This window comes from Mirounga leonina, unplaced genomic scaffold (assembly GCF_011800145.1).
Source record: "Mirounga leonina isolate KUSES-001 unplaced genomic scaffold, KU_Mleo_1.0 Mir_195, whole genome shotgun sequence".
Classification (NCBI taxonomy): Eukaryota; Metazoa; Chordata; class Mammalia; order Carnivora; family Phocidae; genus Mirounga; species Mirounga leonina.
The window spans coordinates 11808225-11824962 of record NW_023270490.1 but is presented as its reverse complement, the minus strand read 5'-3'; the positions used below and the strand labels follow the sequence as shown (position 1 = coordinate 11824962).

Genomic DNA, 16738 nt, shown 5'->3' with positions numbered 1-16738 from the left:
CAGACTCCGAGGCCAGGGCTCTGTCCATTTTTTAATCGGATTGTGTTTTTTCTATTGAGTTGTATGAGCTCTTTATATAGTTTGGATATTACCCCTTATCACACATATAACTTGCAAATATCTTTTTCCCATTCTGTAGCATGCCTTTTCATTTTTTTGATGGTTTCCTTTGCTGTGCAGAAGCTTTTTAGTTTGATGTAGTCCCAGTAGTTTATTTTTGCCTTTGTTTTTGGCATCAAATCCAAAAAAAAATCATCATCAAGACCAGTGTCAGGGAGTTTGCTGTCTGTATTTTCCTCTAGGGAGTTTTGTGTTTTCAGGCCTTTCAATCCATTTTGGGTTGATTTTTGTGGATGGTGTAAGATAGGGGAGTAGTTTCATTCTTTTGCATGAGGCTGTCCAAATTTCTCAACATCAACTATTGAAGAGACTCTCCTTTCCTCATTGGATATTCTTGGCTCCTTTGTCACAAGTTAATTGGCCATATATATGTGGGTTTATTTCTGGGATCTCTATTCTGTTCCTCTGGTCCATGTGTCTATTTTTATGCCAGGACCACACTGTTTTGATTACCAGCTTTGTAACATAGTTTGAAATTAAGAAGCATGATGCCTTCAGCTTTATTCTTCTTTCTCAGTACTGCCTTGGCTAGTCAGGGTATTTCGTGGCTCCATTCAGATTTTAGGATTTTTTTTTTCTGTTTCTGTAAAAAATGCCATTGGAATCTTAATAAGGATTGCATTGAATCTATAGATGGTCTTGGACAGTATGGACATTTTAACAATAGTAACTTCCAATCCATGAGCACAGAATGTCTTTCCATTTATTTGTGTCTGCTTCAATAGCTTTTCATCAATGTCATAGTTTTCAGAGTACAGGTCTGTCACCTCCTTGGTTAAATTTATTCCTAGGTATTTTATTCTTTTTGGTGCAATTGTAAATGGGATTATTTTCTTAATTCTTCTTTCTGATGGTTTGTTGTTAGTGTATAGAAACACAACTGATTTTGAGGGTGCCTCGGTGGCTCAGTTGGTTAAATGTCCAATTCTTGGTTTCAGCTCAGGTCATGATCTTAGGGTCATGATATCAGGGTCATGAGATTGAGCGCCGAGTTGGGCTCCATGCTCAGCAGGGAATCTGCTTGAGATTCTCTCTCCCTCTCCTTTGCCCCTCCCCACTTGCATGCTTTCTCTCTCTCTCTAAAACAAATAAATCTTAAAAAAAAAAAACACAACTGACTTTTGTGTATTAATTTTGTATCCTGCAACTTTCCCGAATTATTTTATTAGCTGTGACAGTTCTTTAGCAGAGTCTTTAGGATTTTCGATACAGACTTGACTTATAATTATTTGACTTTACAATGGTGTGAGAGCAATACACACTCAGTAGAAACTGCACTTTGAGTATTGATCTTTCCCCCAGCTAACAACATGCGGTCGGGTCCTGCCTTGCGATGTTAGGCAGTGGCAGCTCCCAGGCAGCCATGTGATCAGGAAGGTCAACAACAGATACACTTACAACCCTTCTGCACCCAGTCAACTATTCTGTTTTTCACTTTCCATACAGTACTCAATAAATCAGATATTCAGCACTTCATTATAAAATAGTCTATGTGAGATGATTCTGCCCAATCTGTAGGCTCATGTCAGTGTTCTGAGAACGTTTAAGGTGAGCTAGGTTAAGATGTGATGTTTGGTAGGTGAAGCATATTAAATGCATTTTCTACTTACGATACTTTGAATTTATGGCGGGTTTTTCAGGATATGACCCCATCGTAAGTCATGGAAGGTCTCTATGTAATACCACGTTATCTTCTAGAGACAGTTTCACTTTTCTCTTTCTGATTTGGATGCCTTTAATTTCTTTTTCACTGGGGACATTGGCCTGTAATTTTCTTCTCCTGGGATGTCCTTACCTGGTGTCAGGGTAATGCTGGACTTGCAAAATGTGTTTGGAAGAATTCCCTCCTCTTCCATTTTTTGGAAGATTTTGAGAAGGATCGATGTTAATTCTTCTTTAAACATCCAAGAGAATCTACCCCTGAAGCCATCTGGTCCTGGGCTTTTCTTTTTTGGGAGGTTCATAATTACTGAATCAATCTCCTTACTAGTGATTCGTCTGTTCAGACATTCTATTTCTTTATGCCTCAATCTCAGTAATTTGTTTCTGTATGTTTCTAGGAATTTCCCCATTTCTTCAGGCTGTCCAACTTGTTGGTATACAATTGTTCACAGCAGTCTCAGGATCCTTTGTATTTCTGTGCTATCAGTTACAAGCACATGGATATTTATAGCAACTTCATTGATAATTGCCAACAACTAACAGAAGAAACAGACAGAGATATTTGTAACTATGTAGACATCTTTAATGATACAATCAGTGAATTTGACCAAATTAACTTATACAAAACACTACACCCAACAACTGAGAAATGTACATGTTTCACCAAAAAGATTTTTACAAATTTTACAAAAATTAACCACATGAAATAGTTACAGAAATCTGGGGAAAGAGAGGGAGGGAGGGACAAATACAAATAGGTAGGCACAGGGGAGGGGATTTTTGAGGCCCTGTAACTATTCCGTGTGGTACAAACATGTTTTATGTATCTGTCAAGACCCACAGACTGTCCAGCACAAGGAGTGAAGGCTAATGTAAGCAAAGGACTTCAGTTATCATAATGTATCACTGGTTCATCAGCTGGAACACATGGACTGTCCATGCACCATGTTAATAATGGGCGGGGGTGGGGTGGGGGCAGTAAGTGGAAACTAAACTTTCCCAACAATTTTTCTATAAACTTTAAAACTGCTTTTTTTAAATTGACCATATGCTGAGCCTAAAGCAAGCTTCAAAAAAGAAAATAAGTAATCATGGTAACGTCTTTAGGGAGTGAATTTTTCAGAGCAATCTTGACCCCCCACCCCACAGAATGACTTTACCAGAGGTTGTCACTGTCCAATTTAGCTCGGGTGAGTCTCACAGTAAGATTCTGTCACAGCTCAGCAGCTACTAAATACGCAAAAAATAAGAATATGAAGGATTTGAAGAACACAATACATGCACTTGATTGAATTGAGGTAAATATAGATTATACATATATATATATACATCTACACAGCTTCAATCCATCATATACGTGAGCCACGTTCACTGCCCACAATGTACTAAAATAAGAAATCGGTAAGAAAGGGAAAACCAAAAAGGTACTCATATATCTGAATATTTCGCCTGAGATTTATTTACAAAATTTAAAACGGCTTCCCTATGAAGGAATCTGGCCTTGCTTCAAAGAAATTTAAAGGCCTTGTATCTAAATGTGAGGGGTGCAGATTGTTCCCAGAGGGAAGTGACGAGCCTCGACTGAATGTCAGGAGTCTCTTGGCCAAGCTCACTGCCCCTAATAAAGCACAACAGAGGAGTATCTTGTCCAACTGGGGGCAGGGGGGAGGGTGTCAGGAGGGCTTCCTGGAGGAAGAGGTGCATTCAGTCCTATGGGATGGGCAAGGGTGTTCCAAGTGGGCAGATGTCTAAAGCCAAAGCTCTAAAACCAGAAACTTCCCGCATCACAAATCCCTGGCACCAATGCAGTGCCCCCCCCCCACCGGTGCTGGGGGCAACGCTGGGATGAGGCTCACAGCAGGGGGTGGGCAGGTGTGAAAGACCCAGAGCGCCCCAAGCAGCAGGGTCTCTATCCCACAGGTGAGTGACGGCCGCTGGGCATTTTAAGTGGAAAGAGATCAGATCAGCCAGGCATCCGTCTGGTGATGGACAAGAGGGAGCAGAGCAGAAGAAAGTAACCCTCCCTGAGCTTCCACGCCGACTAGTTCTCTTGTTATCACTCCAGGTCAATGGCTTGGCCACCAACGAAGGAGACAGTTTGGGGAGATAAGTTCATGCTGATGCGTGCCGCACCTGCCTCCAAGACATCCTTCCTGAATAGCCAGCAGGTGCCACCTCTGTGGGGGATCTGAAGGTCCAACTGGTGGGAGTCATGAGCAACACTCGGGGGGTGGTCGGTGCCAGGGGACTGTGTTATATGCGCCCCATCAAGAGGCCACAACCCAGTAGCTCTATGTGCAAGTCGCCCCATGTCCCTGTCCCAGCCAATGCGACTTCTTACATAAAATATGCTCTTTGTTAGTGATGTTTGAAAAGAAGCTGTTGAAGCGCCCTGAGTGATATAAAGCATGAGGAACAGTCCCTGCGCTATGAGACAGGAACTCTAGCACGAAGGCTGGTTTTCAACATCGATAGGTGGAATCTTCTAACCCCGAGGCTGGGAATCCCCCAGAGGAGCCACTCGGTGTGTCCACGGGGTCCGCAGCCTCCCCTGTCCTTCTCCTTGCCCTGTCTCGATGCCCCTCCATTTTGCAGACGAGGAAGTGTGGCTTACCCAAGGCCACGCCACAGCGAGCTCTGTCGACTCAGAGCTGTGCTCCTTCCCACTCCCCCTGCCCCCCAAGCCTGCTCCCCTGGCTCCCAGGTCACTGCGCTCCATGTGGACCCCCACACACCCCACTGGCCCCCTTCCCCAAGACCCAACAACAGGGCGGCGGGCACCATCCACTGGCGGGCTGTGACATCCAATGGGCCCAGACCGGACCACGGCGTAGGGGCCGGCTGCGTGCAGGGACCACCGCTGCTTGACCCAGAGTGGCTCCCGGAGGGAGGAGGCACCATTGGTTCGAGCAGTCTTCAGTACAAACCCCATCACCCTTCACGGATGCAGAAACAGCCCCAGGGAGGCTGAGCGGCTCCCCAGGAGACCCCACAGTCTGTGCAGAGCGGCCTCACCCTGCACTGCCCCTGCAGGCGGGAGCGAAGGGTCCCCCGCTGGGAAAGCGGGACCAAGGGACACGTCTGCTCATCAGGCTGAGTACACCAGGGAGAGCATGGGACCCAGGATGGCGAATTCTGGGGGGAGCATGACAGGTTTCTCCACTTCATGCAGACAGCGGGAACCAGCCTCCGCCCCCTCCCCGCCCCCCATCAGGAGCCCAGCAGCCAGAGAGCGTGATTCCAGCCTCGGGAGCTCCGAGCAGCCCCGGGGCCGCGGGTGGAGCGCAGTCTCCTGGGCGGCCAGCAGGTGGCGGCCCCTGACCAAAAACGGTGCGTCCCCCTGCGCTTTGCGGGGGATTTGTAGCTGGCTTTGCACCATCAGCTGGGTGGGCCTTCGTGAAGACCCTGTCACGGTCCTGCCCGCCACCCGCAGGCCCACCCCTGCCTCCAGTCCTCCTCCGAGCTGCTGAAGGGGCTTAGTTACCTGGCCATTCAGAAAATGGCCTGGGCCTGAGGTCTAGACATCCCAACCATGCGCGGCCCCAGGCCAAGGCCGGCTACACCTTAATCTCCCCAGGTGATGCCCACCTGCAGCGTGGCTGGGACGCTGCTCCAGGCCAGCTTTCTTCAGGGGTCAATCTTTTAATTTTTTAAGTTTTTATTTTAATCGCCCAGTGCTCATCACAGGTGCACGCCTTCACCCCCATCACCTGCTTCCCCCACCCCACTCTGCGGACCCCTCCCCTCTGGTGGCCAGCACTGTGCTCGCTGGAGCTAAGAATCTGTTTGCCTCTCTCTCTCTCTTTTCCCTTTTCTTGTTTCTTAAATTCCACATAGGAGTGAAACCACATGGTATTTGTCTTCCTTTCACTGAACTACTCGGCTTAGCCTAATACCCTCTGGTTCCATCCGCATCATGGCAAATGGCAAGATTTCATTCTTTTTGTGGCTGAGGAATACTCCATCGTATTTATCTATCCAGGCCACACTTTGAAAGCCAATCTCATCCTCATCTTTGCTCAGTTACTACCTAGTCTGCTGACACCCCCCTGGGTGATTCAAATGCCCCCACACTCAGTATGTCCGTAGCATACTGCCCCCCTCAACCCCATCACCTCCATCCAAACCTGAGTCCCAGAGGCAGGACATCATCCGATGCACCTGTTGGCCTCAGAGTGCCTCTGCAGTTAGCCCACTTCTCTCCACGTCCCCTTTCACCCCCTGACCACTCTGCCAGGCCTCGGGGGACACCCAGGAGGAAGTGCCCTCAAGCCCCCTGACTACAGTAGTCTATTGAGAACACTTCCCTGAGCACATTCAATGACTGCTCCTGTCCTTCTATCCAAGGCCAAACTCCCCAGCGGGGCTGGTCCCCCGACCCTGGAGTCCCTGGTCCCACGCTGGCCCCCTGCTGCTGTTCTCCAAGGTGCTCCTTCTGACGGCTGCATGCCCCCACCCCAGCCCCTTGGCCGAATTAACACCCACTCACTCTTCACATCATGGCCTCCTGTTCACAACAGGCTGTCCCCAGCGCCCGCCTGCACCTGGGCTCAGCCCAGACCCTGCTCATCCTTGCCAACCTGCCACCCACATTTGTTCTGAGTCAGGACGCACTGGTGGGTGAGACCTGCCCTCCTGAACGCAGAGCCAGGGCAAACATGAGGCTCCAGCATGGGCAGGCAGTTAGCCTTCACGCAGCTCCTCTCCACTCATTTCTCTGCAAGGCCCAGAGCAAGGGGGCTCTGAAGTTTTCTGTGATTGCTTTCTTCTGTTTGTGTCCTAAACACCGGCACACAGCATAGAAGCCCCTGAAAGCCAGGATCCTAGTCATTGCCGGATTTCCAGAACCTTACGGGGAGCAAATGACTCTTAGCTATTCCCTCCACAAAAGCGCACAGCACCTACCCACCTTCCCTGAGCACTCAACAAAACATGGACTTCCTCTCCTTGAAGGAACCTGGAGAGCAGAGACATTAAGCCACTTTGCCAAGGTCTCGTGCTGGAGGCAGGGTGACCCTTGTCTCTGGACCGAGGTGGCAAGCAAGCATCCTCTCCAGCTCCCGGGCCTCCGGGGAGCTCCCCACCTGGGAGAAAGTCTGGGGTCCTGGCCTTCACCCCAGCAGCACCTCTGGAAACTCCGGGAGAAGGCCTGCAAGCTGCTGTGCACTCACTGCTTTCGTGGTTTTCGGTCCAAGAACAAGGAGAAGAGTCAGCTGTGGGGCACTGCTAGGGCGTCCAGGGGTTAAGCCATTCCCTCAGTGTATTCTCCAAGCGCACCCAGGGTTTGAGGACGGAGCCATGCTGCCCTCAGCTCCTTACCACCCCCCGTTTGAGCTGTTCCTGGGGTCCTTTAACGTGTGTTAGAGACTCAGGGCTCCGCCACCCCTCTCAACCTTTCAGACAGGCCTGGCCTTAGTCCCCAGGCCCTCCCCTCAGCCGCGGGAACTTTCCCTGGCGGCCAGTTCCTCCCACTGAGGAAGCTGTGCCCAGTGACCACACAGCCCCCACCCCATTGCAGGCTAATGGGAGAACTGCAGAATCCCACATCATGCATCCCAGCTGCCCCCCCCCCAGGTGCTCCAGCAATACCCCAGAAAGCCCACCTGGGGATGCCACCCCAATGTCCCTGGCAGGAGACACAGGCCAGACTTACAGCCCCCTCACCCCCAGTCTCTCACTGGCCATCCTCCCCAACTCCACCATGGAGGCCGCGCCCTGGCAAGTAGAAAACCAGAAGATTCCCTCTCTGCACTTGGACAAGTGTGAGAAACCCTTATACTTGCAATTCCAGAAAACTGAATCAAGAGGTTTATCCTAAACAAGTTTTGTCCTATAACTCCAATCCCTGCCTTAAATCACTAAGACTTGGGGGGAGCGTGGAAGCCACTTCAAGACGCAGGTACCCTGGGAAAGGAGGTGGCCGGGGCTGGAGGGCCAGGGAGGTAGGTCCCTGATGGTGCCTCCACGCCTGGCGCCCCAGAGCTGGTGGCCAGAGTGAGCGGTTTGCGAACTCGGTTGAACAGCTGTGCTTTGGCTCGGGGAGGGCACCCAGCTGGGGCTGCACGCCCCAGACCCCGGCAGAGGGCCCCAGGCGCGCCCTCCGCACCTGCTCGGGCCCGCGTGGCACGGTGTCCCGGGTCGTGCTGCGCGCTCCCGGCTCGGACCGCTGCGCCTGGGGGAGCCGGCTCCTGCCTGAGGAACGCAAGACAAGACTCACGTGAGGCGCGAGCGTTCTGTGGTGGCAACCCCGGGTGGCGGGAGGAGACAGCCGGAGAGGCCGAGAAGCCCGAAAAGCCGCAGCCACCCCATCTGCACCCAGGCCTCCAGCTCCCTCCATCCCAGCGGTCCCCGACCCGGCCGGCCGTCGGTCTGCGCCAGCTGCCCGTGGAGCCAGGCTCCGAGAAGAGGCGGTCACCAAGTCCCCTCTGATTGGATGGCCGCGAAGTCCCAGCGGGCGCCCCCGCACCTTAAAACTGGAGCAGAGCGAGTGGGAGCTCGAGCCCGCCCCCGGGCCCAGCCCTGCACGCGGCGGCGAGGGTGGGGGAGGAGAGGGGGAGGGAGAGAAGGGACGAGAAGGACGAGGGCCGGGAGAAGAGGAGGAGGAGGCGACCCGCAGGCGTGGCCGAGGCGGCCAGAGAGGCCCGGCGCGCGGAGGCGGGGAGGCGCGGGGACCGACCGACAGCCGAACCGACGCGCGAGCGGCCGCGCGGCATGGCCGACCTCAAGTCGCTGTCGGGGGACGCGTACCTGGCGCTGAGCCACGGCTACGCGGCGGCGACGGCGGGCCTGGCCTACGGGGCGGCGCGGGGGCCCGAGGCGGCCCGCGGCTACGGCGCGCCGGGCCCGGGCGGCGACCTCCCCGCGGCGCCCGCACCCCACGCCGCGGCCGTGGCCGAGAGCAGCGGCGAGCAGAGCGGCGACGAGGACGACGCCTTCGAGCGGCGGCGGCGGCGGCGGGGGCGGGGGCCCGGGGGCGCGGCGGACGCGCGGCGGCGGCCCCGGGAGCAGCGCTCGCTGCGGCTGAGCATAAACGCGCGCGAGCGGCGGCGGATGCACGACCTGAACGACGCGCTGGACGGGCTGCGCGCCGTCATCCCCTACGCGCACAGCCCGTCGGTGCGCAAGCTCTCCAAGATCGCCACGCTGCTGCTCGCCAAGAACTACATCCTCATGCAGGCGCAGGCCCTGGACGAGATGCGGCGCCTCGTGGCTTACCTCAACCAGGGCCAGGGCCTGGCGGCGCCCGTGACCGCTGCGCCCCTGGCGCCCTTCGGCCAGGCCGCTGTATACTCTTTCTCCGCGGGCGCCCCGCTGCCCTGCCCAGACAAGTGCACCGCCTTCTCCGGGACGCCCTCGGCGCTTTGCAAACACTGTAACGAGAAGCCGTGAGGGCCCCGGCCGCCCCTCCTCCCGCACGCGTCCTGCATTTTCCCTTGCTCCCACGACCGTGTCACCCTGCCCCGACTGAACCCCGCCCACCGGAGAAGGCGGCCGGACGTCGCTTCCAGCCGGTGCGCGCTCAGCCGCGCGCGTAGGGCCGCGAGAAGCTCAGAGCACGTCTGGGCACAGGATTGAGCCGCAGGGCGGGGGCACTGGCATCTGCGCCCCGAGCCCGCAGCGCGCCCGCCGGGCAACCTTCCGACGGGTGGCAAACCCTGCTTGTCCGGGCACCGCCGCTCACCCTGAAAAAGAAAACCAGGACTACAGCCGGAGCGGGGACCTGCGTGACCCCGGGGGAGTGGTCCTGCTTGGCGCCAGCCGGGTTCTCCTGGAGCGCAGGGAGAGCGCTTAGCTTGGCTTGGCAGCTCGGGGCCCTCGCGTTGGGCTCTGGCCAAACTGCAGGGCCCGCTCCTGCTGGGTGTGTTCCTGACATCGCACGGCGCTGGCGCCCGGTTACCTCCCGCCTCTGAGGCTCGGCGACCATCGCCCCTGCAGCCTGGCGGCCTGATGGGCCCCGACCCAGCCTGCAACTGTCCTTTGCAAAGGAGCTGGACTGCCCATGAAACCGGAAGACCCTGGGCAGTAGCTTTTCTGCTCTCTCCAGTCAGAGTGTGTTATGTTAATTTTCTTGCCTGCCTAGAGGCGCGAACCTCCAGAGGTGAGCAGAGCCAACACTGCCTCCAAGTCTGCGGAATTTGTTCCCTATACAGTCCCTGGACTCCCCGGCCCCCACCGTTCACGCCAGAACCTCCCTGCCAGGATGTGGCCCGCATGGAGTTGGATGGAGACCCGCCGCGCACCCTCTGCTTACAGGCAATTGTACCGAGTAGGGCCCCCACTTGGCCTGGGTTTTCAGGGAGGGGCCCGTCTAGCCCCACTGACCTCCACACCAACCCCCCAACCCGTTTCCAGGGGAGGAGGCTGGGCCATGGGTGAGTAGGCTGGTGGGAGGGGCTGCTTCCTGACCTGTGGAAAGGTGACGGGTTTGTCTCTTGGTGTTGGGGTCTGTCTCTTTGATGTGGGTGCACGGCGCAGAATTCTGCCACCATAGGGGTCCACACGCTCTGCTCAGCCGGCCAGCCACCCTGGGGACCAGGCTGTCCGTGCCCATTTGCACCCCAGCCGCTCTGCTGCGATATCCAGCTTTATTAACCCAATTTCCTCGGTTGTCGTTAACGCTATGCTAATGAGGAGAGGACCTCCGCCCTACAAAGCGGCCTGTCTAAAGCATTTAACTTTAATTAATACATTTCAAAAGGCCCTTTTGTATTTGCAAAATGAAGTGTGTGATTAAGTCTTATTCATAAAGACATATGCTTAATACTGGTTTTTGCTAATTTCCATATTTATTTCTTCACTGTCTTTTTCTCCCTAACATACTACTTTATCAGTTTTGCATATGCAGAAAGCTGAGTGCTAGGAGCTGTGTTTCGAATCCCTTTTAGGTAACGGAAGGCAGGTCAGCTGGTCAGCTGCAAACTCCAAAGTCATTTGCTTCCAGGGTCATTTCAAAGTGATCCTGAATCAACTTCATAAATTACTGGTCATAATCTGAAACAAAGGTGCTCATTCTGGTTAAAACCAGACACGTCTAGTACATCGTTTCTATTGAGAATGAAGTTATGGTTTCAACTTATTTTTTTTAAATAATATGATTAAATTTTAATATCAAATTAAATATGTTCATTTGTGACTGAACTCAGTTTCAGTTTTCAGAGAATTGTGTCAACTTGGACCACATGCTTCTAAATCACTGAGTCTAGAAAATCTCTGAGGTGCAGACAGCCGATGTGTAAGCAACCACTCAGCAAATGTAGGAAATACTAAGAAAAAGGTGAAGGAAAAAATCTCTCTGTCCCTTCTTGGATGAAAAACAACATGCTTTTTAAAGGGACCATTTAACTAATCATACATTCTTCCAATTACTTGTTTCAAAAAAATTAAATTGTGTTTTTCTTTTTAGCTGCTCAGCCTTGTATCTACGTGATCTAGTCTTCTCCAAAACTTCAGCCTGCCTCTCGCAGGGGTGGAGTGGAGTCATGTCTATTAGGCTGCCTTTTCAACAAGGCTAACGTAGCAATCTGCTCTATCAAATACGAGTCATTTGGCCTCCTCATTCTAAGAACTCCCAGCACAAAAGGTCTGATCCTCCATGGCCCCTGTGCCCAAAATACAGGGAAGCAGGCTCCTCGTTAGCAAGCCCACCACTCTCGGGAAACATCGATGGGGGCTCTGGGCATGGACTCCCTGAACTCCTCCTGCATCTAACCCCCAGAGCTGACACTTCTCCAGCACGGGGGGCGGGGGGGGGGGGTTAAATAGGAAAGAATTTTGCTAATAACTGGCGTTTGAAACAACCTTTTTCCCAGATGCTCGTTTTTAGAACCGTCTTAGGGCAAGGAAAGATGCACCTGCTCGTACATCTGGATGTGGTCCTAGGGAGTGTCCCTTTAAACCCGGCTGGCCACACAAAGAGACCGGGCCACACGTGAAATGGTAGCTTTTCTACTGGCTACGTAAAAAGAGTAAATAGATGAAATTAATTGTAATCATTTTTATTTATCCCAATGTAGGTAAAAGAGTATCATTTCACAGTAATCAGCATTTTTTAATTATTGGGGGGCTATTTCACATTCCTTTTTTTGTACTAAGTCTTCAAAACCCAGTGTGTCTTGCACTTAGAGGCCCTCTCCATTCAGACCAGCCCCGCTTCGAGTATCAGCGGCCACACATGGCTCGTGGCCACCACAGTGGACCCTGCGGCTCGAGGCAGAGCTTGCCAGGTGTCTTATTTCCTTCACCTTCATAAGAAGCCGGAAATGCCCGCTGATTCGAGGAATAAATTCTATAGCTACACACATAGGAAATGCCCAGTCCTTGTTACTCTTTCAAGCCTGGTTCACCAAGGCTAGCTGAGGCCAGGGCAGGGGGCAAGAAACGCCGTGGTCTGTTTTCTACCACGAAATGGTGGCATTTCGTCTACAGATTGGCCAGTTCCAGCTGCCGCCCAGAATCGACTAGCCACCCACACCCAAGCCCGGGAGCCAGCAGCCCGGTGACACCCCAGCCGAGGGGGTGTCTTGAAGCCAACACTGCCTTCGTCCTCTGTTAACCACCCCGTTGGGGGGGTCTCTGCCACGCTGGCCGCTGCTGGAGCCAGTCGCAGACCGAGGCTCATTCATACTCAGGTTATGAGCCCGTGGAGCCCGGCTCGTGGGGCCCGGCTCGTGAGGGTTCGGGGCAGGCTTCCCTGAGCCCACTGGCTCCCCAACGGTCCCTTGCTGGGGTCAAAGAGGCGGGTTGCTGGCCTGAGGTCCTGTACCCATCTACATTCACTGACTGGCGCATCCGTTGCCGGTGTGGGTGCGATCACCCCCAGCTTGCCAAGTGGAGATAGAAGGCACACAGGTTGCAAAACAAAAGTGGGGGGTCCCTGTGGTTAAGCTACTGACTGAGGATTCCACACCAGACACCGCCTCTGCTTCCTTCCTTTCTTTAAAATGACCAGCAGCAGACATAGCTCTCCCTCTCCTTTGGGTATTTTGATGGGAACGTTTTTACCTACTTGGTGAGACACCACGGCCCCAGCACTTTCTGTTCTGCTCTTTGTTTTCCTCCAGGTAGGAAATTCGCTTACCTAAAACAGCATCCTGGTTTTCAGTAATAGGTAGCGGCATCCACACTCGGAGAGCAGAACTCCATCCTAACCTAGCTCTGCCCCCAGGGACCCGGAGTGTGGACACGCCAGGGCCGCCGGCCCACACGAGCGCATTCACAGACCCTCATGTGCCAGGCACATCGGCTTCGGACTGTCTCATTTGGTCAATTTCATCCCAAACATGGATTTTTCTCTTCACTCTTGCAGATGTCAGTTGAATCCCTGGGGAATTTGTTTTACCTTATAAGTAAGCTAACGAGCATCCCGGCCCAGACACCTGCTTTGCCAACTACGCATGTCTATTTCCCTTGCAGGTTGGGACATTAAAGGAAGAGGCAGCTCCTCACAAAGGACAAATATTGTTTTCCTAAAAGGATGGGTGAGACGTGCAAACTGTCATTCCTAGCAGCACGGCCTGCCTTCCTCGCCCTCGGCCGTCTGAGAGACGTCTGATTAGAACAACCAGGCCGAGGCCCCGGAGCCCGGTTAATCCAACAGACAGTGATTACAACAATTTTATCATGTGAATTTGCCTGTGATATGTCCTGAGTCTTTAATCGCTCTTGGCATCCCATTTTAAGGGATGGAGGTAGAGGGATTTACAACGTATTAAATCATTTCTCCAACAATTAATTATCTCTTTGGATCATAACCCTGGATGTTATGTTCCATACCCCAACAAAAGTCAGTTCCATGACATTAGAAAATTAATACCCATTTGCAAATTTAACTCCAAAGGAGCAAAACCCATGTTACCATAAATGCAAAAAGGCTCCAATAGGTAGTAAAATCTCCTTCGAGGCCGGTGTTTTTCCTGTGTTACAAAATGAGCTATGCAGGGTTTTCCTAGTCTGAAGTGCCCGAGGCATATGTATTGATACAAATATAGAAAAGCTGTTTTAAGTGAGGCTCTCTGCGTAGGAAGACAGCCAGGTCATTTTGAAAGTGAGTTTGGAGGGGGAGCTTGTCAAATGCAGCGTGGAAGGGGGTCTCTGAATAAACCTCCGTTTCTGTCCTTCTGCGGCTGGCTCTGTGGGGTCTCTGGGCTGTTGCCTGGTCAGGATGCAGAGGGACGTGCTGCCTCGGTCCGCATTCCCAGAAGACATGGCCGTCAGAACACAGAGCAGAGCCGTACACGGGCCTGGCCGGTGGCGTCTATCCCCCGTGATGCTCAGGCCCCGTGGGGGTGCCCACCTGACGGGGGTCCGAGGGGCCACCTGGGACAGGATCCTAGCTCGAGGGTTTCTTAGGAGAGGCTCGCCTGCATGCTAGACAGGGAGAGCCTTCCCAACCGGCCTGGTTTCGCCTCCAAGCCTGTTTTGTCTGAAGTGATGAGGCCACTGTCAGCTTGCTCTCCTGGGGGCCCTGATTCGGCCTGACAGGAGCCCAACCTCCCCGCTCCATGTGGACAGTGCTTGCTGTGCTAATGAGGCCACGGCCAGCCTGGGAATTGGCCACAAACCCCGGACACAAATGGGACCTGCAACGCTCTCCGATGGCCACAAGGCATCTGACAGGATGCATCTCACTCTGCAGCCCGGCTTGCCTGGCTCTGGGCCTGGAGCCGTACATCCGAGGCCCTCCCAGAGCTTCCTGGCTTTTTGGCCACAGAGGCACCGAGGTTACAAAATCCCTGCGAACAGTCTCTAAGTCTCACGCACAGGCAAACCCCCGAGGCGGAGTCCAGGATCCGTCCCAGCCCGCCGCCGCCCAGGTTGTTCCAGTGCCAGCCGGACGGGGGCCCGTGGGACCCGGCCCGCCGGCTCATCGCGGTGCCGGCGGGAGCCAGGTTGCCCTGCCGAGGCCCCCGGAGGGCTCTGTCCACTGAATGCAACCGGGAGGGAGCAGCTCATCACTCAGGAGTGGACACACCCACGATTTTTGGTAACTGAGATTCAGAAACCCCACATCTGTGAGTCAGTGGATGCCAACGGGCCCCTGGCAGCCAGACGGCTGATGGAAGAAAGCGTCTGAACAGGATGATTCAGGTATAAAGATCCCTCTCCTTCTGAGCATAGCGCTAACCAACCACATTAGGCCAGACCAACCCAACTGCCACCGGCCTTCCGTGGGCTCAGATGATGGAGAAACCTGTGTGGGCAGCATCTGCATTTCAAACCTCACAGACAACTGGGAAGATGATCATTTCCTATTCAGGAATCTGGGATTCTAGAATGAACCCAAAGCCTTCTTGCTATAAAACACTGCTCTCTGTGTGCCCTTGAGTCTCCTCCGGGCTGTGGGGTCAGCAATGACATTCAGAATGAGCAGCTTCCTCCAGACTTCCTGACCTTCCTCCCTCCTTCTCCACCTTAGTGACATGGGGTACCGGACGGGGTGAGAACTTCGCCCCCGAATGCCCAAGGGCTGCTTCCAGAAATGCCTGTGTTCAGGGAACAGAGCATGCCCCCAGGCCCCTTCCCGGCACACATCCTCCCTCACTCTGTCTGTCTGCCTCTCTGGCTCGTTCTCTCCTGAAGCTGCTTTTGGAAAAACAAGAAGAGCCTACAACTCTTTCCCTCCCTCCGGGCAGCCCTGTTCCCCTAGCAAGCACACATGTTCCTTAAAATACCCCAAATGTATTTTGGTGTCTCAAGACCCTGGTCACTCCCCTCAGGCGGTGCCGACTGCATCGGGCTTAGGAAAAGCCCGGCCGGTCTGAAAGGTGGAGGCTGATGCAGTTGAGCACCTAGCCAGCCCGCAGCCTGGCGGACACTGCGTAAGAACAGGCCAGGGCCACCCCATTACCCTCTGCCCAGGTGTGTCCGGAGCTCACGTGTGTGTGTGTGCACACGCATGTGTCAGCGCTATGTGTGGTTTCACCTCCCGTGCAGGTCCCTGGGTCCTCGGCTGCCGTCGGGATCCCAAACAGCTGCACCACCGTGAGTGTCCACCTCGCCTAGGAGGTCTTTGCAACTCCCTGGCTTTCTGTAGACGGTCTGGCCTTGTGTGTGCTTGACTGAGGTTAGCAGGGACCCCCTTGCCTGCTTGTCAGGACTGGGGCTTTTTCCGGACACAGGTGTTCCATTTTTTTTTTTTTTTTAATTTGAGAGAGAGAGAAAGAGAGGGAGCACATGAGAGGGGGGAGGGTCAGAGGGAGAAGCAGACCCCCCGCCGAGCAGGGAGCCCGATGCGGGACTCGATCCCGGGACTCCAGGATCATGACCTGAGCCGAAGGCAGTCGCTTAACCAACTGAGCCACCCAGGCGCCCCACAGGTGTTCCATTTTAAGCCCTGGAAAGTCCTGGGCCAAAGGCTGAGCTGGTCACCCAGGGCTTAGGTTCTCAAACCTTTTCTGGAAACAGAAGAGAGGGTAAGCCCCATAAATAAAACCACGGGCACAGAGTCCCTGCTCTCTGCTCTCACACCTCCTGCGGGCGTCCTCAGTCTCCCCAGGGACGCCCTTCCCTGCAGCCAAAGCCGAACGGTGCCGGTGACCATGGCCTGGAGCAAACGGGTCAGCACAGGTGGGGGCGCACTGCTGCCCACGTGGCCGTTCCAGAAGTGGGGCGAGGCTGCTCGACGCAGACACAGGCAGCACCCAAGAGAGAAGTGGTTTCTGTTTGGTGAGGGGACATCCTCACTGCAAGAGAATTAGGGAGTAAGGGCACTGAATGTGGTCACAGTCAGGGTGACTCTGTGGAGAGGGATCAAGAGCTGGACTGGGGAGGGGGCCGTTCCCAGAGCTGTGGCCACCTCCTGGAACCCTGTTTCTCCTCGCAAGATGCCTGCACCCAGCCTGGCCGGCCCCGGCACCAGACCGCCCCATCCGGGTTTGGGGAGAGGCGGCGGGATGGGGGTGAAGGCACAGGAGATAGCCAGGGAGGAAGGACAGCCAGTGGCCGCTGAGGGAAGCTG

The 16738-nt window shown here is 54.1% G+C and overlaps 1 protein-coding gene across 1 annotated transcript; it reads left to right on the top strand.

The window, feature by feature from the left end:
- Window positions 1-8493: 8493 nt before the first annotated feature.
- On the top strand, window positions 8494-9171 carry BHLHE23 (basic helix-loop-helix family member e23). The gene has a single exon (XM_035025677.1). The coding sequence runs from the start codon at window positions 8494-8496 to the stop codon at window positions 9169-9171; it is 678 nt and encodes a 225-aa protein (XP_034881568.1).
- Window positions 9172-16738: the final 7567 nt, after the last annotated feature.

Bases quoted from the DNA above. Each gene is read 5' to 3' on its own strand.
- BHLHE23 (XM_035025677.1), top strand. From the start codon at position 8,494: ATGGCCGACCTCAAGTCGCTGTCGGGGGACGCGTACCTGGCGCTGAGC.